Source organism: Dysidea avara, chromosome 1 (assembly GCF_963678975.1).
Source record: "Dysidea avara chromosome 1, odDysAvar1.4, whole genome shotgun sequence".
NCBI lineage: Eukaryota > Metazoa > Porifera > Demospongiae > Dictyoceratida > Dysideidae > Dysidea > Dysidea avara.
Genome location: NC_089272.1, coordinates 58,852,816 through 58,880,676, shown reverse-complemented (window position 1 = coordinate 58,880,676; position 27,861 = coordinate 58,852,816). Strand labels below are relative to the sequence as shown.

Here is a 27,861-nt window from a genome sequence, read left to right as displayed (position 1 = left end):
ATGTAATTTTTAACAAAATAATGGTAAATGGAAGTTTCTAGTGATTGACTGATGGCTTCAGACAAGCATAACTCGATATTGGCTAAGGCTATGGGCTTGATTTTTTCACTGTTTGGTGTTACGTTGCTTCAGCTAGACACGCATGTGCCTTTTGGCATACCACAGTATGCACAATGCATTTTCCATGGACTTACCGTGTCCTCTTTGGTGTCCAATTCATCATTGTTGACAACGAAAGGTGGCAATTCTATGTTAGTGCTACTAGTGCATGATGGCTTCTCTTCGTAATGGTATTGTTCATATTATTCATAGTGGCTACTTTGATTGCAAAGATGCTTTTCAAACAGTTCTTGATTCGTAATGCTGTGCAACACGTTTAACATACCTGTAATTGACAACAAAGCACAATGAATACTTCTTTTTCAGACGATAATTGATAACTGGAGTGCACAGTGCCATTTCTCTCTTTTGATGCAGTATATGTGGGTTCACCAGTCATAATAACAGGGGTGTAGGAAGATGTTTAATTTATGGGTGCCCTACTACACCTAGTCGACTGAACAACCTGTGGGGGTTCTATTATTATTATTATTATTATTATCAAGTCTACCAGTTGGGCACTGGAGGGTTTGCACAGAAGCAGAGCCTGTACGAGGTGCTTCACCACTAGCCCAGGGAACCCAAACGAAAATCGTTGCACATTCATCAAATTGCTGTTTTCAAGTGCATGGTATGGGTAGATACAGTTGTTAACTCTATCTGTATACATAGAATATCGTATCAGTGATTTTAGCCTACAATCACTCCAATAGCTATGATGCATGTATTGATTGTGAGACTTCAGTATCACGTGCCATACAACCCACACATAAGGATGCTTCAACCATAGATTCTTCAACTTATAATGAACAACACTACTGAACCAATAGATTTCTTGTACTGACTGGTACTTGTGCTGAAATGTGCCTTGACCACTCTGTCATCACAAAATCGTCATGACACCAGTTCATCCACTCAGACTGTGACACAGTAGAGGCACCATTTCCTGTAACCAGTTAGTAACTCTACCACAACATGCTGAGTGGTGTTTACTTGATTCCTTCGTCATAGTTTTAGTGTAGACTATCCCAATAAATTCGAGCAATGATTATTCAGCCTTACCTACTGAAATCAAGTACTCAAACAGCTAGTCATATTGAGTATTGGCCACTTTGCGAAGGTCTGTATACAGGTCAACTCCAAACTATCATCACTTTGATATGAAAACAAATTGGCATTATTCATTTTGGGTGGGAACATCTCCATTTTCAGATTTAAATATGGTAACTCGTAATCTAAGGAACTATTTTAAGAAGTCATACGTAATTAAATGCTAGCACTAATTTTCCATGCAAGAATTCACTGCAAGCATTTGCTACAGTGAAGCTGTGGCACCATAGTGAAGCTGTGGCACCACAGTGCATAGAATCATAATGTTTTCAGCAGATTGAATCACTGACAAGTTAGAAAAGGAGTAAATAATTATACAACACCATTGCTTTGCTTAGATGCCAGAACTTAAATTTTATAATTCCTACCTTTTTACAAATAATTTACTAGGTTTATATTTGTACACAAATTTTCAGCTAGAGTAGGGACCATAGCACATTGATAAAAGTATTGAAGTAAGCTGGAGTAGATCACATAAAAACTATAAAACATGCTACATCCCTAAAAGTGGTGAAACAAGCTGGAGTAGTGCACAATACTAAATCAAAGTAAAACAATAAGAAGTGTTATATCCCTAGTGACCTCAAGACACCATAACAGAAATGTACAGTAGGGATATCATATAACACTTCTTATTGTTTTACAGTGATTTAATATCATGTACTACTCCAGCTTGTTTCACTACTTTTATTGATGTGCTATGATCCCTACTCTAGTTGAAAATTCCAATTTTTTGTGAGGATGTTTATTAACCTTTTTGTAAAACAAAAATTATTATTCAGGGGCGTAGGAAGTAGGGGTGCCATGGGTGCTTGAGCACCCATATAATATGTACAGACATGCTGTACACAGTACTTGGCAAGAAAAAGTTGGCTTGCATGCAGTATGCCAAGTATATCCACACAAAAACAAAACTGTGAAAAAGGATGTGGCCATCAAGGGCCTGTCTGAAAAAATTGTGAAATCAAAAATAGTGGTCAAGAAATGGCTGCAATGATGTTGATGCTAATATTATAAATACAAGGAATACTAGGGATCAAACAAATAAGAAGTAGTGAAACAAGGAAGGTTGCCTAATGTATGCCTAGCCTTCTTTCACTAAATTTTGTGTCTTTGATCCCTATTTGAATCAATTTTACCTTGTATTTATTTGTTTACTTTTCCATAACATTATGACTGGTGAACCCGTGTGTACCTTTCTGAACATGTGCCCCAACTATCATACAAAAGCAGCCATTATGATATTATATAATTTGTTTTCAGCAATGTTCAGCCCATTACAAAGTGTTACAAATGAACTACACTAGAAGAAGTACCTTTGCAATCAATATAGTCACAAATAAAAATTCTTATAAAAATGTAGGAAAGCCAACACATGTCACTACCATAAATTGACACCTTCCACTGTCAGCAAAGATAAATGGGACACAAAAGAGGACACATGCATGATACATGCATTGTATATACATGTATGTACTATGGTTAGGGCTGCACCAATTCCACTTCTTATATACCGATACTTCAAATGTCATGTACTCAGCTGGGAAGTATCTGCAAGTACAAGCACCGATACCAAGTACCTTAAAGTAGCTACTTCATAGTGCACACATTTATTATATAGTGTATTTCATGGTATTCTTGTACACGTTTTCAGTATGGTTCATGTTTATAATGAAGTAGCCAATCAAGATTCACAAGGAAGGAAGCCACTGAAATGTAAACCAGTGGATATTCCAGTATTCTTCTGGAGAAGTGTAGATAATATCATAATGTGCTTACTAACACACGACATATTCTAATACTGAAACAGTCACTCCTAACTGATTGCTCTATTAGAATCATTGACGGTTCTATTAGAGTATATCGATCTTTTTCTCAGTAAAGCATTTTCACATGTAGGTTTCAGCATAGATCAGTAATTTTGCTGGTAGTTATTAGTGTTATACTTAATGCTTTTAGGCATCCACTGTGCTAGTAAAATAAGTGAGTACAAACGAACGTCATTCTATTCTCGCACGCAATAAGAATCGGTATCTGCAACAATATAATGGCTGATTCCGATACTTCATGAAAACAGCAGTATCAGCCTGATACTGATATCGATACTAGAATCGGTGCAGCCCTAACTGTGGTATGCCAAAAATCACCTGTTGAGCTGAAGCAACATTAAAGATCAAGCCTGTAGCCTTAGCCGTTATCCTGATCGAAGGCATCATCAGGCAGCAGTAGAAAATTTAATTGAATTATTATTGAAAACAATTTTGTAGCAACCTATTGGAAATGTTTCAGTCATACTGAAGGCACTTTTGGACTTGGTTATACTGTACCTAACCAATACTGCAAGGCACCATAAGGTATTGCATTGTGATCCCTACTGTATAATTAATTTTTGTTAGCATTAACATCGTTGCAGCCATTTCTTGGCTGCCACCTTTTATTTTACAACTTTTTCACCCAAGTTTTAGAAGGCCACACCCTTATTACAGCCTGGCTGTTTCTGTGTAGAATTTAATTCTCTATGTGACAAATTTCAAGCTAATTAAATTGCACATTTGCATTTTAATGATTTTAAAACAAGGTGCAAAAAGAATAATTTAGGTCTTCATAGACCCCTTAATTGAAGAAAAAAATAATGAAGAAAGAAAAGAGATTGAAATATTAGCCGAACATATCCCACAAATGGCTAGAGTTAAATTTGTTATGTGGCCTACCCTATCTGGTGGATAGATATAATAATACAAATTGGTGTTCACCCTTACTTACCCATTTCATCAAGTTCTCTAGTTGAAAATGCCAAGTCAAGGATGTCATCTATACAAAATTAACAATAAAAATCTCTGTAAAGTATTGTCTGCATACACATACGTACTGTACATCATGTAAAGTATTATTCTTTACATGTCCTTACCTGATTTACCACCAGTTGATTGTGATTTTGATGTTGATTTCATAATAATATTACTTCTCAAGGTATCCTATAAAAATATTATATTGAAATTCATTAGCAATAATTTAAAAAGGTAATAAGTGTTCAAACACATGTATGTCAGTACAGTAGTTTATACAGTAGTAAAATATTATAAAACCACATAAACTTAATTATTAGTTTCTCATCTCCTCCCGTGCGGCCATTTGTCTTACCTCATCAAGGACTTTTTACAACACTGGTGGCTGAGTGCAGCTATCCAGCACCTTCTTAAGTTGGTACCTGCTAGAACAGTCTAAGATGAGTCATTTTAGCTAGCTAATTCAGCTAACTAATCAGTAAAAAAATAAAATACAAATCCACGCTTCTGCACTGCTATTTTGAGCACTGAAGTATGAGAAACTAATAATTAAGTTTATGTGGCCTAACTGTGCTTTAATTTGTTCCCAATGTAAGATAATATATTTCCTTACACACCTTATATGTCTTATCTGATTTCTTTGCTGTCATACGTTTCCAGATGTGCTGCAAATACTTCACCACCTGAAAATGTAGGAAAGCAGATAACAGAATTAATGTTGTAAGAACTGCAACTGCTTATGTATTTTGCTGGATAGGTGAACAAATGCAGTATATAAATCAAGACACTATATATCTATACAAAACAGCCAAGCTGAAGTGTGCTTCCTTCAAAAAAAAAGGTTACAATAAATAGTGCTACCAGGGATTTTGTTTAAATGTGTACTGATTGTCTGATTACTTAGCAACAATATTATTATACTAAAAGAATTTGGTGTGATTTGACAAACAAATTAAACGGTTACTATGTTTTGGCTAATCAGATTGCACCATTTTCTGTAATTAGTAGAGTATGTGCACATTTTTAAAAAGCTACTATCCTACAGTGTTCTCTCTATTATGCTATTATCCAAACTCTTTAGGACCTAAGTGTACTCAGATAATGGGAAGCCCATTCATTTATACAGCTCCTTTGAATTACTCTAATAGATCATACAAACTAGACATAATGCTCTAGTAAATTCCATGGTTCAGATAATACAAACACAACAAAGGGAGTACTGTACAAATATAGGACCACACCCACTTGTTATTTGTTTGTATTATGAATATGCACAAATTCTTGCTCTTTATTTTAGGTTTTTAGCGCAATTTTAGCCACAAATATTTAAAATATTTTAGTGCAGTTTTAGCCACAACTATTTTAAATAGGTTTCAATGGTAACGTTCAAAATGTGTGTTAAAACACAGTAAATTCAAATGGGTCAATTCAACCTCCACAGATAAATTTAAACTACAGAAATTTTGGTTAAAATGACCATCTAAAGGTGTTTGTTTTGTAACCAGGGTAGGCATTTGAACTAAATCAGTCAAAATAACCTGGAAAGGTCAATATAACTGTTCACTTATGATGTTGAATTGACACATTTTGATAATTTCAGCAAGTCCACTATGGTAAGGATGAGATGATCAGCTATTGTACATGGTTAAAATTACGTGTTTTACCCTGACACCAAATCCTTTCATCTATTTTACTAATTAAAATTCACCAAATGTGTTTTCCAGGTGAAATCCTAACCATCTACATTTCCCCATATCACACTTTTCACTATTATTCAGAAATTCTACAGTACATACATGCAGTCAGTAACTGAACAACATACAGTGCTATATAGCATACATACGAACCTCTCTGTTTCTTAAAATGTGAAAAAAGAATATTGTAACACCCTACAGGAAAAACAACACATAATTATGTATTGTATAACTAACTGATGATATTGCATGATGGAGACAGCTATACACCAAAACATACAGTACTTACAAACCATACAATACTGTATAGTTGGAATCATGTACTTTCCGAAAGTAAATGTTGACCAGAAACCAACTTCACTAAACCAACATGGCACCTTGGCAGGCATACAGTGCATATAATCAAACCTCAATATGTTTCAGTGTAACCTGAAATGCGTCTGATAGAAAATTTTAAGATTGAGTGATTGACTATACAAACTGTTTGATTGACTGACTGACTGACTGATTGACCGACCGACCGACCGACCGACCGACCGACCGACCGACCGACCGACCGACCGACCGACCGACCGACCGACCGACCGACCAACCGACTGACTGACTGATTTAAGTTAAGTGTCTGATGCATGCAGACAAGTGCACTCCAATATGCTACTGGATTGATACTATTTTGTATGCAAATAATTATTGATAAAAATAATAATATTATAATGATAGATCTTCTTGGTATTCAAAGGACAGCAACTGCTCAGTATAATATTATGCAACTTGTATTTGCACCACTATGCCAAGAACATATTAGCCTCCTGGGGTAAACACTTAATGGTTCTCATTCTCCGATGACTGTTCTATTAGAGTGTTTTACTGTTCTATTAGAGAATCTCGATCTTTTTGAAATATTTTCCTGGTTTGATATTAACCTCAGCCTCACTGCAGACCTGCAGATACTTCACTATTGTCAATTTCCAGACATCCACTAGCTATACTGATAACCTTATTATCATCAGAGCTTCTCTTGTAGCTATTGTTTTCCAATCAAACTTTCAATAATCATAATCATCATATCACATTTTATTCAAAATCAGATGATGAGACACATTAGATATAGCTATAAACTGCTTTTCCATGCCTTGGTACTAGTTGGCACATGACTGCATGTGTCCTATAAAACTCAAACCCACAATGAAAAGCACTACTGGTTCCATCGAATGTAAACTTGTAGGTGAGAAGACTGTAGTGCATTTTACTACTCGTTTTCAGGAATCATTTCACCATTCAAAACAGGTTAGCCCTTGACTTTGTGACTGTTAAGCAGAAGTTATACTTATGGTGGCAGAAATTTACCCATTATGCTCCTGATTATGCTCCATTATGCCAGCATTATGCTTTATGCTTTTCATCCCCTATTATGCCAAAAATTATGTCGGCATAATCGACGCAAGCCTAATCACTTCAACTTCTACTGATGAACTTTAGCTAGCCTAGCCTTTGGACTCCCTCTATGTGTGCCAAATTTCAAGGTGATCGCATAACGTGTTTGTGTTTTATAGCAATTTTTGTCAAGTGTGCAAAAAGACCAAGAAGAAATAAAGCAAAGACAAAAAAAATTGAAATTTTGGCTGCTCATATCTTGGAAATGGCTAGGTGATTTCCTTTGAATTTGGTATGTGGGCTCCCCTAACTTGTAAACAACTGTAGTGAAATTTTGATTCCAATCGGATAAGGGATCACCGACATAAAAGGGTGTGAAAATAAAGTTTTCTTTCCTCCTGTCAATATACCCATGGTGTGGCGTGCCAGCTTCTTAGGCAGCATGACACACTATCGTGTCTCCTGATTTTGTAGTTACTGAATTACATTGTAATTTGGTAATTACATTGCTAAGAAAGTGTGACCTTAACAAACCGCAAAATTTTAACAAAAGTACCTTTTTAACTGTCTGTGATGTTTCCTCATGCGAATTTTTTTTAGGAAAAACCTCGAGGCTGCCCTCATTTTTGTTTGCATAAGTATAGGACATCCCCCTTTCTCTATGAATGAATATGTGACTGGATCTACGAAAACCGTTCTTATCGCCCAAGACAGGAAGTTTGATTTTTTCACACAAACACAAAGCTTAATGAATGTACTATCAAGTTTCACTGCCACAGTCGACCAGAGTAAAGTGGTCTGCTTTTGCTGGCTGCTTTTCTAGAGCACAGTGGCGAGCCGTACGAGTGGTCTGGGGTCTTGATGGAGCCCTGGCCGACCAGGAGATGGCTGTGTGTGGCTGTACAGCTCTGTGGTGTTGGACAATGACCTGTGCTGTAAATTTCCTTTCATTTTAGCCAGTTCTGAGCCCTGAATGGCCTATAACTTGGCCTAATTCATCCTAGCACGTCTCTTTTCAATTTTTGAACACCATCTTGCCCGCCTTCCAGGGCCCCCGCCTTCCACCCCTTCTGGAGCTCGCCTGATACAGACAACCTCGGTTTAAAAACTATCTAAAATGGCGGGAAACTTAGCTGTTGACTACTTCTTCAGTGGATGATTAGGAAGGTAAGAAATTGTTGTGAAACGTGTGAAAATTTGGTATGCGTAGCTACCACCATTGGCCAGCTACAACACACAGAATATTTAAAACCGACGTTTCTCGATACTTTTAAATGGGCGATAAGACCGATTTTCCCAGAGACAGTCACATATGTTATTAATTTTCTTGTAGCCTACGAAGCCAGATATGCTGTTTTTTGGTTGTATTATGCACATATAGCTCATTGTGAAAGGCATTTATAATGACTTCAGGAGCTCACTTCACCTGTTTTCAAGCCGGTCCAAAAAAACTGCCTCAAAGCAAAAGCTTACCTACTGGGAAGGCTTATACTGGTTCTGTGTAGCCTTCATTTCTCACATATAGGCTGCTTTTAGCATAAACCACTTTACTCAGGTGAGAGAGGAAAGACAAAGAAATATATACATACTGTACAAACACAAACATTTTTCAGACAACAATTTCAGTAAACCAGGTGCATGCCCATGGCCGGCTGTGGATGTGTGCCTGGTTTAGGCATGAGGCTATTATGGTCCAAAAATTGAGCATTATGCTTTTGAGCAGAGCTCACCTATTATGCTTTTGATAATTGCCCATTATTCCCAAAATTATGCCACCATAGTTGGCTAATAATACCAGTTTATTGCTGTACCAGGCCATTTTCATTGATGCTTAAGCTTCAAACAGTCTTGAATTCTTTAGCTGGTTACTGTATTAGAGTATGTCATTTAAATGTGACTGCTTTATTAGAGTAAATAATATTCAGTGACTGCTCTATTAGAGTTTCTTACAGAGCATCTCGATCTTCTTTAATGTAATTGTGTAATTTGCAGATTTTCCTACTGTTAAAGTTTATAATCACCTCAAAATGCTAGCATAATTCCTGATTCCCACACATACCTATTATTCCCGAAAATATGCCAGCATAATTGCCGCATCCCTAGCCTGGCTTAATATGTATTATTAGCAAATCTGCTCACATACGTATACATATACATGTATACTCAATATAAATACATACTGTGATACGGTATGTAGAGTACCAATAGTAGAACTTACAATACCTGTAGTGTGTTCAACAAGGTGAATATCCATTGCAATACATCTGACTCACTGTCAATCACAAAGAACAACCCCAATATCCAGGTACCACCCAGTAGGGGCATCAATGTCAGAATGCTTATCAGAACAGTACTAAGGAAAAAATGTTACTTACCAATGCATGCATACAAGTGTAAAAGACACAGTGGACTATGTGTGATAGGCTGTTCTAGTATAAGTATATCATGATGAATTGTCAGTGCGTGTTTGTGTTTGTCAATGAGAGGGTAAGAAGACCAACTGAGTGAAAGTATGACTAGCTTGCCTTTTTCTTGAACTTCATTTTATGACTTCTTATTATCTAAAACTCAAGAGGGAAAAAACAATGGGCTATCAAAGTTCAGCCTTATCTGGTGAATACTTTTGGAGTTAAAACAATAGACAGCAGGAAGTGTAAAACAATTGATTTGTACAGTGACTATAGACCATGTGTGATCTAGGGCATGGCACTCACATGTGCACGCATGTGTGCACAATAAGATATAATACCATTTTTGATGGAAACATATGCAGTCTATGGTAAGAGGTCACAATAGAATTAATAACAACAGCGTACAGAATGTTGCCACTGCTTATCTGTCTCAGTGACTGCTCTATTTGAGTATATTAATTTTAAATGTAATTTTTTACTGGTTTTTGCACTGAGGCATTATTGGATAAACCGTAGGTGGAAAAATGTCAAAAATTATACTATGGCTACAATTTATAAAGTGAAATATTAAAACGTAATATACTCTAATAGAGATTATTGACCTTCTGTACATTGTTGTGTTTTACTGTTGACCTCATACATCTCAAATATTATTATCAATTTCAGTAACTATTTCAAGTCTGCTGTATTGTAGCTACCTGTATATGAAGTAACTACTATAAATAATGTTTTTATTTAACCATACCAGGGTGGATCTAGGATTTTTTGAAAGGGGGGGGGGGGCTAAGGTGGACAGGGACATAGGTAACTATCCAGACATTAGAAGATACCAAGCCTTCTCACAAGGCCTTATAGTAGTAAGATTCATGTAGTATTCATGGTCAAATTAGCCATTTGAAATAATGACTACATTAGTGTACACAGCACACTAGCATGTGAAGCATGCTAATGTACGGGGATCTGGGGGTATTCCCTCCCCCCAGGAAATTTTTGAAAATTAGGCCCTCTTAAGATGAATCTGAGAGTGTTTTAGCAGTTTTTCAGTGGAAAAAATTTCAGTTTATATCAATAAATTTTACTTTTCTATTAAATCAGTACTGATTGAAATATGTATTCAGTAGCTAGCTATCATGCATACATGATGATCTTTTCATTTGTAGCTACCAAGTATTTAAATATAGTATATATACCACAATGCATCAGCTCGCCGAGGATTGATTTTTTGGACAGTGGGTTTTGAAGGTCACTGCAGTCACACGATATTGTAGCCAAATTCTTCCACATTTTATACATGGAGTTCACTGCCAAAAAATGATCTGGTCTCTTTTCTCTTCTAAACAGCTTCTTCATAAACAATTGGCTTCTGTATATCAAGTTTATAGACAAAACAATCCATTGGATTCACTGCAGTTTAATTACAATCCTTGATCATGTGCTTGATGGTGCAAGTTCTTATTTAATCTGGCAAGTCACAGTAGGCTGTTTGTGATATTTCCCTGGCAGTTAGCAAGGCAAGGCTTTATTAATCAAAAACAGAAATTATGCAAACTTGTTGGGTTTTTGCTTAGCAGATCACATACTGTATTGTTGCTACTGTATGTGATGCTGACTTGAGATTAATGTGTACTGTGTAGCGTGGCATCAGTTGTTATCATATTCAATAAATTTATAGTGGAACCTCAGCTATCTGGACCCCAGTTATCTGGATTCTCGGTTGACTGAACTATGGAAATGAATGCTTTATTAGAGTAGTGACTGTTCTATTAGGGTACTGATATTTTTACCAATGTTTTTTATGGCTATTTACACACAGTTTCAGAGATCCAGACTATTCAGGTTTATGGACCATCTCTGGTGGGGTTTGGATTGAGGTTCCACTGTATACTCACAAGCACAGCAAGTTAATATTGCTTTTAAAGGATAAAATCAGGGAAAGATCCAGACATTTTTAAGGGTATAGTTTTAACCCCAGGATCCCAGGGCCGCCCACAGGGGGGGGCAACTGGGGCATTTTGCCCCGGGCCCCAGCCTGAAAGGGGCCCCAGGAGGCCCCATGAAGGGCCCCCTGAATACCTGTTTAAAAGATCGATATACTCTAATAGAGCAGTCAGATCTAAATACTCTAATAGAGCAGTCACAGTATTCTTCAGAGGAGCAGTGTAGCAAGATTATAGATAAGGAGATATGGTTGGTGATGGGTAGTTATTGTCATTGCCAGCAGGTTGTGACCTTTTTTTTTTTTTTTTTTTTTTTTTTTTTGGTCTTCACCTTACAACTTGGGTCAAGGGCCCTACTTTAACTCTTTGCCCTGGGCCCCATAATTTCTCTGGGCGGCCCTGCAGGATCCACCCCTGAAAATCAACACATTTACATTAAAAGCCATTATTTATGACATGGACATCAAGTTTGGACATTATTTATGCTGAACAATAATGTACAGTAGTTGACAAGTGTGCATAATAATTTATATTATGTAATACTACATACCGTGCTAGCTCAAAGTTAGACTGCTGTGCACCAGTCATTTGCTGTCCATATTTTTTGACTTTGTAGATGTTATACACTGACACAGCAAGAAAAAAACAGTTGACCTGAATTATACACATTCAATAATGGTTTCCATATTATGTTAATGTTGCCGGCTCACCAATATTATGAGAACCATAGGAGCAATAAATGCCCATAATGCACCATCCTTGTTTGATATCCAACACCTAAAACACATTATTAATGAAAATAACACCAATATGTTGCTGTGCCTACAGGGTAAACTGCTCGTTGAAAGAAGCTGAAATAAATACATGGATAGATTAACTATTAAACTTCAAACCTTTTGTGAAATCAAGTTAAAGACAATGAAGATACAGCATCAAGTTTTGACAAATAAAAATAATTGTTTGCTATGCCTACCAGGCAAACTGCTTAGAACCAGTGGATTAATCATCATAGAAAAGTCTTTCAGTGAGAATCAAGTTTAAAACCATTGAACTTCAAAACAAAAACCTAACTACATGAGGCAAATATGTGATCAAGATACGCTATACTCTAATAGTGCAGTTATCTTATTAGAGCAGTCAGCTACACAATAAGTCACTCTCTTAAAAACATTTAACTACATTACAGGTAATCAAATAGAGAGTTCAGCTACATTACAAGTCAAAATGTAGAGAGTCCAATTGCATTATAAGTCACCCTGTAAAGGATTCAGCCACATTACAAGTTTTCTTGCAGCTGTGTTACATGTCACCCTGTATACAAGTCACCTTTACAAATCACTCTGTAAAGAGTTCAGCATCACACTTTAGATAATTCAACCACAAACAAATCACTCTTTAGAAAGTTCTAGCTATAATACAAGTCACCCTGTAGATAGATCAACTACCTTACAATGAGGGTGCTTACTATCTTTAGTCAAATCTTTAGTTTACAAGTACTCCATCTAACCGATGTTAGAGTATGTAAAACATTGTCAAGTGTGGAGCCCCCGTATCAGTGGTGGGTGTGTGTAGGGGGGAGGGGGACAGGAGTATGAGCCCTCTCCCACTGCACCAAAAATAAAGATTCATACAAGATTAAGATGCTCTAATAGAACAGTCAGTCAAATACTCTTATAAAACAATCACCAGATACAACAATCTCCACAGTTGCTGAGTATGAAAAAACCTGCAACTGCAACATCATTACATGAAAGCTCATGAGATAAATGAGCCTTCATGGGTTTATTTACTGTAAGTCCAGCTCACCATCCCATGAGCTAAATGAGCCTTCCCATGAGCCTTCTAGGATTTACAAAAGATTGTACACATGGTCCTTTGTATGACAATTGACAATTTACAATGACAATTTATTTTAGGCTTACAACTGAACTACTAGTGACTGTCACTGATCCCTACAACTTTTGATCAATGCAGACCACTTAGCATAATTTTTTTACTATGATTATAGTACGTACAAGTTGAGCTGTATCCTGAAAAACAACTACAAAATTATAAGTGAATTTTGTTGTAATCAAGTGAGTTAACATTTCAGCCAAACAGGTGATTAGTAGTGACAGCTAGGGTGTCAACAACAGACATGTATGATTTGGCTCCATTACAAGTTTGGGAAAGAGCTGTAATGGGCACTGTACTTTTACGGCTTCCCTATAGGAAATGCATGGTGAAAATTGTGATCGGCCATAAATATTGTGTCATGTGTTTGAATGAAAAGATATTGAAACGTTTTTAGCAGATCAAGCAGTGCCGCAATTGAGCCACATTTCAAGGTCATGTGTAATTGCATCTGTGAGGTATTAAATGTTTTTGAGGATCCAGCTCAGTGTGTACATACTATATAGTGCATAAAGCTGCTCTACATCAAAACCTTTAGTGCAGCCACCCAGACCCCTACTCCACATATCTACTATTTACCTTTCCCCTATATACAACTAAAGATATCAATGTTATCAAGTCTGTTCAGCAAAGCGCTGCTTGCTGGACTGCAAGCAGCTGATGCTCACAATGCGAGGAGTCAATTCATGATATATAGCACGATATGAATTCTGTATAGCTATGCTGGCTAGCTGTATCATGCTGAATGCCAATATATTTTCCATAGCAACTGATCATGACTTAATTGCAGAAACAATAATTGTTATTGTACTGCTCTTCATTTGTAACACTGTGTAATGGGTGAACATACCAAATTCTTGAGGGACATAATTTTAATGGATTGAAAAATTTCAGGATTTTAGTGGTTTTATTTTTGAAGACCACTCGTTTTTCACTGTTAAAAAGCAAAGAGTTAACTCTGACAATAATTAATTTTTAAGGATAGAAATTTTGTGGACAGCCAAGCAACTGCAAAATCTGTGAAAATACTTCCCTTACAATTTTTTACTGATATGGTAGCTTAAAACGAGACGTAATGGTCATTTCACTTTTCAGTAATTAATCGATGGGGCACACTCCTAGATGCAAAATTAATTCTAATGTATGCCTGGTGCCATTCTTTATTTTGATGCAATGCGAGGGTTCACTATGTTATAAAATGTAAACAAACAAAATTTAAGTTGAGTTAGGGATCATAGAAAGAAAAAAGTAATGAAACAAAGGAATACTATATAAATCAGGAAATTTTCGGTCAAAATAATTTAGTTATAAAATAAATTCAACGTGTTATATTTCACAGACTGCCTAAGCCATGTAAATATTTTACCGGTGGATTTTTCTGTACAGCAAATAATTAAATCTGGAACAACTCACCTTGATGCTGTATTTGCAGTCAACACACTGTTGGGTTGAACAAGCACCATAGCAGTCGCTATGCATTTTGTGCCGCCAGAAATGAGCGTGCAAAATATGATAAAAGTTGATATACTGGTACCTGTTGTACGGTGAAATTGTGAGAGATGCCCAGCTGTGACAGACCAATAGGTCAGTCTTGACCACTAGACACTACAATTACGTATAATAAATATTAAATTAGTAGCTACAGTGGCATGCAAACTTATTCTGGTGGATATTGGAACCCTGACAGTAGGTCATCAGTCTTTCTTCTCCAACAGTGTACTCATTCCTCAAGTGTTTAGACGGTTCAAACTACAAGAAATATTTTGCAAGTAGAAAGTATTCAAGAGCAAAAATATTTCATGTAATTTATTTTCATTGATTGAGGCTACTGCAATATTTTTACTGTCAAAATTTCCCGATCTACAGTACATACTGTAGCTAAAAAGTAGTGAAACAAGGAAGGTTGCCATTACCTGCAGATATACTAATGGCCAGTAATTTTAATCCCTAATTCAGTCATGGTTTAAGAGAGATTAATGTCTATTAGTATATATGCAAGTATAGACACTTCTCATTTCACAACTCTTTAGCTATTCTGATCCCTTTAATTTTTACATAACTTTTATTTTTCTTTGATCTCAATCCAACTTAAAATATTTTTCCTTTTACAAATATAAATACGAGTCACCCTGTAGAAAGTTCAGCTAAAATCTAACTATCCTGTAGAAAGATCAACTACATTAAATGTCACCCTGTATGCAAATCACACTGTAGAGAGTTCATTTATTACATAGGAAATTTTGATGTAAGAAAAAGTTGATGAATTTGATGGATCAGTTTATTTGTCAAATTTCATTTCATCAATCGTACGTACATAAGTGCTTTTAAACATTGTGTTTAGATCTATGATTTTTTTTGTTTTCACCAACAGTTCAATTTTGATTTTCATCTCTTGAAAGCTGATGAGTGTGGTTATGTCAAACATTTCTTCTGTCGAAATTCTATCAAATGTTTCTGCTTTTAATTTTTTCTGTCAAAATATCCTGTCATAAACTTTTTCTTCTGTAAAAAATTTCCTGTCATACAGTAATTTAAAAGTCACTCTGGAAGGAGTTCAGCATGTCACACTGTATAGAGTTCAGCATTGCTATGTACAAACCACCATGAGGGCTTAGCTACAAACAAGTTTCTCTGTAGAAAGATCAGCTACAAACACGTCACCCTGAAGAGAGATCAGCTACAAACAAGTTATATACCTTTCTGCTACAAGCCAGCCAACCTGTAGGAGAGAGTTCATGTAATTTTCAAACAGTATTAAAATTGCACCATTATAAGCAAAAATGGAAATATGCACAGAATTGAGCTCTTGATTCCTTCCTCCTTTCTACAGTAAAAAAGGAAGCTCCACAGCTACCACAGGCTGGCTTTAGGGCATCGGCAATTATCAGGGGGGCCGTGACCCTGCTGAAAGCAAAGTTTTATCAAATGTTGGGGAAAAGTTGCATTATAGATTGGCATGTTATTCTTAGCATCTTTTATGCTTTTATATTTTAGGCTGTTTTCAAGTCTTCAAATTGCAAAAATCCTGCAGCGCCTGGAGAAAGCACCCCAAACCCCCTAAAATTCTACTTTGTGTATTACAGCCATAGAACAAAAGACATGCTGCACTCTACTTGCCCCCCCCCCCCCCCCGTAGGTCACTTCTAGAATTGCCACTAGTTTGGAATGTACAAAAGCAGTGATATCTACACCAAAACAGCCAAACTGTGAAAAAAGGATGCAGTCCCCAAAATCCAGGGTGAATTAATGCGTGAAATCCAAGTAGGCAGCCAACAATAGCTGTGATGATAGGTTAATGACAATTTTTTTAATGGTTTTTAACCCATTGCTAGCTGGCCAGGAAACAATACAAGTGCATTAAATCTGTTTTGGCTTAAAGAGTATTAATGTGTTTCACATTTACAAGGTGACCTCCCTTGTTTCATCACTTTTTACTTCTATGATTCCTAAACAAACATAAATTCTTTATTACCTGTTCCTTATATTTGTTATAATACGTTTTAATAATCACTGCATTATTAACACAAATTTTATTAGTATTAACATCATCGCAGCCATTTCTTGGCCACCATATTTAATTTTTTTTACTCAAGATCCTTTGGGCTACATCATTTTTTCACAGCTTGCCTGTTTTTGTGTGGATCAAGACATACAGTAGTGTGTTATGCGGCCAAGAATGACAGTGTGCCACACTGTGTGTGTATTTACAGGAAGAAACAAAATATAATTTTCCATACATAGCTCCATGCTCCCTTCTAAAATTGGAATTATTTTTATACAGCTACAACTGTATAGAGAAACAAGGCAAAATCAAAAACAACTGTAAATTACGGGTAGAAATACTCTAATAGAACAGTCTCTGTAGGGTAAAAAGTTGAAGGAAAAATTTACCTGCATTCAAACCAGGGACCTCCATACTGAACACCCAAATCCTTAACCACTGAGCCACTGCTATCATGGCTGATCACCTCACTTAATTTCTACTTTATAAATGAAAATTCTAGCTAAAATCTACTCACTAGTGAAAGTATAGATCTACCAATGGAAATATAAATTGTTCTAGAACATTCTATGTGACTGTGTTCTTTCAGAAATCCTTAAAGAAAAATCTTTGGTGCGCTCTACTAGAGCATTACAACAGTAATCAAATGAACTCTGTAATACAATACTATTACAACTTCTCTAGTATTGCATCAAATCAAAGTCTATATTATGACCATTTTGGTACAGATCGGTGGATAGTACACTACTATTAAGACCTACTTGTGCCAATCGCGGGATAATCATCATGAGTCACTATCATCATCATCATAATAAGTGCTACTTGTGACAACAGGCTGTAAAATTAATTGTATTCTAGCATAGAAGGTGCACGATTTGCTTTCTAAAAATTGAGCAGTTGCATCTTATCGCATGAAAGTTGAGATACTCTAATAGGACAGTCACCGCAAAATCTTAATAGACAAAATAACTTATATCTAACTTGGAAGCAATTTCTTTCCTTACTATAAAACACCATTGCAAATAAATACAGGCGCTCTAATGATTATTACAACTTAATACAAGTAAGCACAAAAGTATAATAAATTGGCTTTGGCAGATTTCATTTTGTATGGGTAGAGTACTAGTTTTTCTTATATCATCTTCATTGCATCTGTAGATAAGAAGAACTTAAAAATCCAGGAAGTTGTGAAATCAAAGGTGGCAGCCATGAAATGGATGTCGATGATGAAAATTTTTATTAATGTACAAAATTTAGCTGATCAGCCATTATCAAAATTTATTATCATCAACATCATTGCAGCCAATTTCATGGACACCACCTTTGAATTCAGCCATTAATACCATACCTGTTTCACTGCTCATACAAAAGTCCCAATAGTAGCAGTGAAATTTATCCCGTATTTCACTGGTAGCAGTGAAAAAGTTGTAATTGCAATTTCATTGGCTAGAGTTTATGTTAACAATGTAATGCCAATTAGTGTTGACATGTGTTTAGTACATAGTGACAAATTGTGTACATAGCAATGCCAATGCACAGCATGCGTATAGCGAGTATGGTATTAACTGGGAATAGCATGGGTATAGCAGTGAAATTTGGGATAAATACCACTCTTGTTGTATTGGAAATGGTAAATTTCACTCGGCTTCGCCTCGTGAAATTTATCCCCATTTCCAATACAACAAGAGTGGTATTTATCCCAACTTTCACTGCTACCCATGCTATTACTAGTACTAATAAAATTAACATCATTGTACCTTTGATATCACAAATATTTTTACCCAGAATGTTTGAAGGCCACAACCTTTATATGTGACTGAATTTGACAAAACAAGGCTTCAACGCACAAAGCTTTGTTAGGAGATATGGCGATTTTAAGGAATCATTGTGTAATAACTTCCCAGTGCCTACAGCTGTGCAAACAAAATTTGCACCAATTGTTCATCTGTTCACTAGCTATCACTGAGTGGGTGTATACATTTCTGATACCCAAAATTTGCCCTGTTTTGAGCAGCTTTTTTCGAGCGGGTAATAATATCAGAGGTGGAAGTAATAGGGTGGGAGGGTGGGGGTGGACGGTGGTCTTAATATACGGGTATAAAATGAAGTAAGAAGGCGATTGGAGTCCAGAGGCCAAGTTTGGGCTCTCCATGGCCCTCCATGGCCCTCAAATTACTCCACATTGACTGAGAACACTATTGGCGAGCTCTCTGTGAAGTCCCAGCTCACTACACACCATTATCACAAAGCCATGGCCATTAAATGGTGCCAATCTCACACTCGTGGCTTTGACAGGGTCGGAAGAAAGCTGCTACAGAAACCAGACTTGTCAGTGCTGAAGGAAGTACAGTGTGAAATATGATAGTGTATTAGACCAGCAATCCATTTCTGGTAAAATCGTAAGTTTGATTTTGTGTGTGTGGAAGCCTTGTTATGTGAAATCCGGTCACATATGTAGCTTGGTTGTTTTTGTGTGGTATACATTACATGTTAATTATTAACTATGCAACATACGCGATTGTTTCATCACATTGATTTTTTAATCCATAATGTTTATTAGACACTGCAGCTGATACTACTACTACTGGGGCTGGCAGTACTGTAGAAAAATAAAATATAACTTTGTACATATACACTGTGTGTACATAATAAACTTTACCCCAACCAACTAGTAGATAGAATGACATTCTCTGAAATATTCCCTTGTAGAATGGTGCTGCAAACATTGTATAGACCATTATTCCCTCACATAGTGCCCAAGAGAATACAGCAAGGAAAAAGTAATGAAGTAGTAGTGTAACAAATACGCAGCTAACCTATGAGAGCAAAAAATACAGGTATTGCTGTTATATTGATAGGATATTAATTTATGACCCAGTCTGGGAAAACCGGACTAATAAGTATCGAGAAATGCTGCTTTTAAGTATTTAGTGTGTTGTAGCTCACCAATGGTTGAAGCTATGTGTGCCAAATTTTCACACATTTTACACCAATTCCTTACCTTCCAGAGTATCCACTGTGCAAGTAGCAAACAGCCAACTTTCCTGCCATTTTAGATAGTTTTTAAAATGAGGTTGACTATATGATGTGAGCTCCAAAAGGGGAGGGAGGTGGGGGCCCAGAAGGAGGGTAAGGGGATGCTTAAATTTGAAATGGAAGGTGTCTGGATGAATTAAGCTAAGTATGGGCCATTCAAGCCTGAAAACTGAAAGGATATTCACAGCAAAATTCTTTATTCAACACCACGGAGCTGTACTGCCACATACAGCCATCTCCAGGCTGACCAGAGCTCCATTAACACCACACAACACAAGTACAGATCACCACTGGGCTTGAGAAAAGCAGCCAGCAAAAGCAAGTCTAGCTAATTGTGATTGTGAAATTAGAAGTTTATTCATGTAGCTTTGTGTTCTTGGTGGAAAATCGACTCTGCTGACATAGGCGATAAGACTGGTTTTCCCAGATCCAGTCACATTTATGTAGTGCATTTTTGATATAAATTCTTTGAAACTGTTTCCATACCCGAGTGAGGTGTGCATGCATGTACAACAACATGACATGTACAGCATTTATATATGTGACCCGGTCTGCGAAAAGGGCTCTTATAGCCTTTCCAATTGTCCAAGTTTGGCAAATCATAACTCCTGATCAGCTAAATCTATCATCTTGTAATTACACCCTCAGCTAGTGCTATGTTAGGAGTGTACAGTGACCAAATTGTAGGCTTGTATCTTATTCACAAGCTAAGTTATTGGTTACCATGTTTACATATTTGAAAAGGCTATAAGAGCCCTTTTCGCAGACCAGGTCACATATACAAAAATTAAGGGATTTGTGTTTTCCTAGCCAAAAAATGTTACCCAAAAACCAGCTTTACAACTCCATCCTGGCACTTTAACAGTATTGGTTAAGTATAACCAAGCCCAAAACTGCCTTCAGTATGATCCTAAAAGCTTCCAATAAATTGTTACGAAATTTAAAAAAAAATATTCAATGGAATTTTATACTGACTAACTGCCTGCTTGCCTACCTGCCCGCCTGCCTGCCTGCCTGCCTGCCTGCCTGCCCGCCTGCCTGCCTGATTCCTTCAGGCAAGCATAACTCGATAACAGCTAATGCTATGGGCTTGATTTTTTCACTGCTCAATGTTGCTTCGTCCCGAGATGTGCCTTTTGGCATACCGCAGTACGTACAGTGCACGCATCATTGACTTACCGTTGTTCTCCTTTGTGTTCCATTTCTTTTTGCTGACAACCCAAGGTGTTGATTCGCAGTAGTGCGATGCATGGCTTCCCTACCAGTACGTTTATAAATGGGAATCGTTAGTATTTTCTGTGGTGACTGGATTGATTGCAGAGATGATTTTAACACTGTTCTTCATTTGTAACACTGTGTAATGGGCTGAACATAGCTGAAAGTAAGGCGTAATGGCCGCCGCACTTTCGAGGCAGTAATTGATAGTCGGGGGTGCATGAATCATCATATTGTTGTGGTGACTGGATTGTTGCAGAGACACTTCTTCTACTGTTTTTTTTGTCTGTAGCGCTGTGTAACGGGCTGAACATAGCTGAAAGCGAAAAGCGTAATGGCCACTGCACTTGCAAGCAGTATTTGCAAAGGGTAGTTACCTCCATACCACCAATTGATGCACTTGCGACTGGGATCAAGATTTAATCAAGTGATCAAGGGATATTTTTGCAGTAAATCAAGTGATCAAGGCATCTGCAAAAGTGGCAATCAAGCACCTTTGAAGGCTAACTTTGGGAAACACGAGAATTTACTAAGCTTTTACAGTTGACGATCCAGAATCAAGGTGCTTGGAAAGATGAAATCAAGTGATCAAGGCAATATTTTGGCAATCAGACTACTTGATCCTGGTCACAAGTGCATCAATTGGCGGTATGGAAGTGACCACTCCTTTATTTAATAGCTGGGGCGCACGTTCAGGCGAAAACATTAATTCTGGTGCCATCCTTTCTTTTGATGCGGTATTCATGGGTTCACCAGTCATAATTGTGTTACAAAAATAAACAAATTTAAGGAAAAATTAATTAGAAATTTTTAAGTTCGATTAGGGATCATAGAAAAAAGTAGGGAAACAAGGAAGGTCGCCTACACCTACAGATATACTAGTGAACATTTTAATTCCTAATTCAGTCTTGGTCTTGGGTATAGGCTGGATTAGAGATTAAAATTTTCACTAGTATATCTGCAGGTGTAGGCGACCTCCCTTGTTTCCCTACTTTTTTTCTTCTATGATCCATAATCAAAGTTAAAATTCTTAATTTTTCCTTAAACTTGAGTGTATTGTATTGATCCCTACTTCTTTTTACATTTTTTTATATTTTATTATAGTTGGCTTATTTCCTTGTGTACCCAAAATTTGGTGGTATGCATGTAATATATGAACGCACTTACTGTGTTTGCTGTAGCAGTCTCAACTCCACCAACAAATAAAAGTAATGCCATGAGGAGGGCAATGCTGAGGTTTAAATGTACTTTGTACACTTTTCCTTTGAATATCTTTTTTCTAAAGGAACAAGAAACAGTGATGATAAATACAGTACTACATTGTAGAAAGTTGCTATACACCATTCTTACAGTAAGTGACCTGATACTGAGGTGACCTGCTTTCATGGAGCCTAGACCCAATTTTCATAGTATACAGGTGTTCTTTACAGTTTCCACTAAACATGATGGTCCAGGAGAAGGTCAAATTTTGGCAATAAAAGTTGCATGGTGGAGTTTAATGTCTACAAACACAAATACTGTAAATTCCAATTTGGAAGAACATGTCCTCTTCAATTTAAGACACTTTTCACTGTTGTAGATTAAGTGACTATTTATAGTTTAAAGGAAAAGGGCATGGTGTCCATGCTCCACCACTTATGTTGTGCACTTTTAAGGTTCTTCTGTGAATAAAATTACATAAACACGTGAGTGCTGTACAGAATATTATCTATTACCAGTGGTTGGAAAAAAGCTTGTGTGGTGCATACAAGATAAGTTGTAATTTAAAATTTAACATACATACATACAGTATATGTATGTATACACCATATTTTCTGTATTGCACACTATTTTTCACAGCAGTATTACCTTTGATATATGATAGTAGTGATGGTTATAAAAAGACAAACCATAGATATACAACAACCAACATTGCTGACAATACGAAGTGGGAGTGATGCCTAAAAGTGTGAAACAAATGAATATACTGCTGACATTTATGATTATCCAATAAGCTCACATGCAGTACATACAGTATAGAGCATGATACACATTAAGTTGGTACAATGACAATTTAGCAATTTTCAAAGTATGATATTTATGTATATTAGAACATGTAAAACAACAGCTCTAATTATGACAATCATTGTGATACAGCAAATGAAATATCATGATCACACCTCAAACTACTGGTACATTCAGGACTTTGTGATACAGATACTAATAATAAAGTAGACATCCTGATGGATTTTCCATAGAGCGTAACAGTTGCATCTTTTGATATTCTACACAAGCAGGCATTATAGAAGTAGTGATCATAGCAAAAATGTAGTAAAGTTAGGCTTTGTGAGAATTATGCTCAAAATTTTCATCATTATTCTATTTCAAGAAAACTTAATGTTATTCCATCAGTTTTGTACTTGAAATGTACAGCAAGACCTTGAAACAGTAGATGTAATATGTACATGTTGAGCTGAACTCTTGAGAAAACAGCTAAAAAAGGAAAAGCAGATTTTTTTTCTTGAGAAAATTAACATTTCTAACCAGATTATTAGTGGTTATAGTCAAGGTGCCAAGAGTGGGCATGTGTGGGTTTGGCTTCATTAAAGGTTAGAGAAAGGGTCGCAACAGAATACATACTTTTATGACTGTTGCTTGGTCATAAATAATGTGTCAGACATTTAAATATTAAGATATAAAAATATTCAGTGGGTCAAACATAACTACAATTAGGTAAATGCTTAAAGGACTCAACTCAACGTGTACATATCACAGTTGTACCAATTAAGCTAATTTTGCTGGCAAGATACTTAGTGATTAATTATTGCAATGGTGCAATAAACAATCTTTTGTTAATTATTCTATTACTGCTTTATTAGAGTATCTCAATCTCAAATTTAATGTACTTCAGCTAACTATGTCCTAAAAAATATACCATGCTGGAACAGGTTTCCTTTCTTTTACCCCACTTTAGATAATTCTAGGCCTGCACCTATTATTCCGGCATAATTTTGAGAATAATAGGTCACCAATGTTGTGAGAATTAATTCCGGAATTATATGATGGTTACAAGAATAATTATAGAATTATTGCAAGTCCACGGAAATAATTGGTGGAATTACGAAAGAGTTAAGCTACTAGGAATGACTTTATTATAAGAGTGCTGGAACTGAAAGATCGATATGCTCTAATAGAATGCTCAAATACTCTAATAGAGCAGTCAGATCGTTTCATGTTAACAATCTGCAGCCAGCATCAGGGATTTAATTGCATGATTATCTGAAACTTGTACATCTTGTACCAGTGTATCTTCTTCAAGTCTTTGAAATCATTATCTACCACCTAATAATTAAATTGAATTATTACTGCAGATGGCTGTTCTAAATCTGTTGTAACTACATATGGCTAGAAATATGGTGTGTAAAATGGAATGCTTCATGTATGGCTATTAATTAATTCTAGCAAAACTATTTATAGCAGCATCTTGAAAACTAAACGACTAGCTAGAATGAGAATTATCATGGAATAATAGGCTAGATACAAGAATTTAAAAAAATGAATAATGGGGGAAATTCTGGAAGGAAAAATGGGTAAAATTTTGAGCATAATAGGCTCAGGCCTAGATAATTCCCAGACCCTAAGTAGAGCATGCAAATGACACTACACTTTATTTCACCAAGGTTGACAAACCAATTGTTGAACACACTGAAAGGACCAAAAGTTTTAATGACAGTACTTGCATGTACATCCCTTTATATGCGCAATTACATCTATTACAAGTGAGTTACCGGTTCTTGAGCTCCAACAAGAACAGCAAAGCTGGTTAGATGAGTAGCATTACACTCTACAGGAAGCCCTGGTGTGGTGTCTTGCTTGATTCCATCAGATGCCCACCCTCCAATAGTTTTATTGCTATATTGCACAAACAATGTTCATATCTAGTAGAATATAACATCCTGCATTAATTAATGTCCTGTATTTATTTAAGCAAACTGCTGGCTATGTTTAGCTGCATCACCTGAAATTTTACCTTAATTATAATATAATGTGGGGCAATTGTGGTATACATACATAATAAATATTGTAACATACTGTACTGTATAATATACTGCATATAATACCACTTAATCAAGGACATTCAAAAGTGTTACTTGTGTTTTACTCACACAGGTACACAGAAAAAAGTGGAATTTTCATCTAGATTAGGGACCATAACACATCGATAAAAGTCCTTTTTATCAATATATTATGGTCCCTACTGTAGTTGAAAATTCCAAATTTTCTGTGTACTTGTTTGTTAACTTTTTTTGTAAATACTTATTATGACTGGTGAATCCATGCATACTGCATCTGAAATGGAACCGCACCCCCTAATTATCATCCGAAAAGTGAAGTATCCATTACGCTCCATTGTCAGCTATGTTCAACCTGTTACGCAGTATTTCGGATCTAGAGCTGTTTGAAAAGCACCTCTGCAATCCACACATACCGAAAAAAAGGAATGGTGCTGCATGCCCCAGTTACGTATATCAATTATCATCTGAAAAGTGAAGTATCCATTACACTTTGTTGTCGGCTATGTTCAACCTGTTACACAGCAGTACAAATCAAGAACTGTTTGAAACGTACCTCTGCTATCAAATAGCCACTATGAAAAAATAATATAGACGATTTCCATTATAAAGGGAAACCATCATGTGCTATTGCCTAATCAATACTTTTCGCTGTCAGCAAAGATGAATGGGACACAAAGGAGGACACTGGTAAATCCATGAAGAAGGCATTGTATGCACTGCAGTATGCCAAAAGGCACCTGTCTGGCCGAAATGACGTCGAACAGTGAAAAAATCAAGTCTGTAGCCTTAGTCGTTATCGAGTTACGCTTGTCTGAAGGCATCAGTCAGTCAGTCATTCAGGCAGTCAGCAGAAAAAATTCTGTTAAATAAATTATTTTAAAAATTCCATAGCAACTTGTTGAAAGCATTTCGGGTTGATCTGAAAGCTTTTTAGGGCTTAGTTTTACCTAACCAATACTGCTGCCTCATCATTGCCAGGGAAAATCGAGGCTGTTTTTTGGGTGATGTTATTTTGTGGGCCATGCCTACTCCTTTGTGATCCCTACTATACAGTACCACCGTACTGTATGATATTACCTGGGCAATATCATGTTTGCTCATTGCTTTAGTTCCCAACCAGTTCAAAATAAATGATACACTTTGACTGGTGACACAGAGTGTTTAATTGTGGGTTTGGGTCTACAGGTTCGGCTAGACTCAGTGTAGTTGTCCAGTTTTGACTATTTAATAAATATATACTTAATAATGATGAACGATCAGTACAATAATCATTTGGATGTTCATTTCTACCCACAACATGTCAGCAATTGAGCAGACCACGGAGCAACACAAAGAGAACAACTAGATTAAGTAGGTGAGCAACTTATACATAATCCTAAATGCTTAACATTATTTGTGACTTGGGCCTGCAAAATACGGCATGTGGCACAAACTACACCTAGTCATAAAACTGATCATATCTCAGTATTGGAATAGAATATTTGCATTCTGTAACTTGTATCATATAGCCACTTAAATGTTCAATAAGAGCTGAAAATTGTGTGACCATAACATAATTCTATAAAACGTTACGAGTATTGGTGATAAAGTAGTCAAATTTTATGTACCCACATGCCCTATTTTCGCAGGCCCAGTCACATTTACTTACTTACTGTCCCAAAAGCTAAGTTAGTAGGTTTAATCATACAGTACGGTAGTATCATACAGTATGGTAGTACTGTATACTAGGAATCATGGAGATTTTGGTTTTCCTAGCCAAAAAATTCACCCAAAAACCTGCTTCACAACTCCATCCTGGCACCTTGGCAGTATTGGTTAGGTATAACCAAGCCCAAAAGTTCTTTCAGTACAATCCTAAAGACTTCCAATAAATTGTTACAAAATTTTAAAAAGATATATTCAATGGAATTTTCTACTAACTGCCTGCCTGCCTGCCTGCCTGTCTGCCTGATGCTTTCAAGCAAGCATAACTCAATAACAGCTAAGGATATGGGCTTGATTTTCTCACTGTTTGATGTCGCTTCATCCCAAAACATGCCTTTTGGCATACCACAATACATACAATGCACACATCATGGATTTACCTTTGTCCTCATTTGTGTCCCATTTCTTTTTGCTGACAGCCCAAGGTGTCGATTTGCAGTAGCGCGATGCATGGCTTCCCTACAGTACATTTGTAACTGGAGATTTTCCATGGTAACTGGATTGATTGCAGGTACGATTCTAACACTGTTCTTCATTTTTGATGCTTTGTAATGGGCTGAACATAGCTGAAAGCAAAGTGTAATGGCCGCTGCACTCTTAAGGCAGTAATTGATAGTTGGGGGCATGCAAATCGTCATATTTCGTGGTCACTGGATTGTTGCAAAGGCTCTTCTTGAAGTCTTTTTCTACTGTTTTTCATCTGTAGCACTGTGCAATGGGCTGAACATAGCTGAGAGCGAAGCATAGTGACCACTGCACTTTTGAAGCAGTATTTGATAGCTGGGGTGTGCTCAGACAAAACATTATTCTGGCACCATGCTTTCTTTTGATGTGGTAGATGTGTGTCATAATAATGTTTCAAAAAAATAAACAAACAAGGTTAAGGAAAAATTAGGAATTTTAAGTTTGATTAGGGATCATAGCAAGACTGAATAAGGGATTAAATGTTCACTAGTATATCTGCAGGTGTAGGTGACCTCCTTTGTTTCCCTACTTTTTTTCTATGATCCTAATTTTTTCTTTAACTTGTGTAAGTAAAATTAAA

General features: G+C 36.5%; 1 protein-coding gene across 2 annotated transcripts in view; it reads right to left on the bottom strand.

Annotated features, from left to right (window-relative positions):
• Positions 1 to 27,861, bottom strand: part of LOC136238086 (uncharacterized) — a 124,345-nt gene that overhangs the window by 4,503 nt on the left and 91,981 nt on the right. For both annotated transcript variants that reach the window (XM_066028416.1, XM_066028424.1), the window contains 12 exons: positions 24,825 to 24,948; positions 22,906 to 22,997; positions 22,225 to 22,336; positions 19,466 to 19,622; positions 19,321 to 19,405; positions 12,122 to 12,188; positions 11,962 to 12,065; positions 9,287 to 9,416; positions 5,843 to 5,884; positions 4,613 to 4,678; positions 4,118 to 4,184; positions 3,973 to 4,020 (listed from right to left, as the gene is read on the bottom strand). In XM_066028416.1, the coding sequence (XP_065884488.1) occupies positions 3,973 to 4,020; positions 4,118 to 4,184; positions 4,613 to 4,678; positions 5,843 to 5,884; positions 9,287 to 9,416; positions 11,962 to 12,065; positions 12,122 to 12,188; positions 19,321 to 19,405; positions 19,466 to 19,622; positions 22,225 to 22,336; positions 22,906 to 22,997; positions 24,825 to 24,948 (1,094 nt within the window). The remainder of the gene's footprint in view (positions 1 to 3,972; positions 4,021 to 4,117; positions 4,185 to 4,612; positions 4,679 to 5,842; positions 5,885 to 9,286; positions 9,417 to 11,961; positions 12,066 to 12,121; positions 12,189 to 19,320; positions 19,406 to 19,465; positions 19,623 to 22,224; positions 22,337 to 22,905; positions 22,998 to 24,824; positions 24,949 to 27,861) is intronic.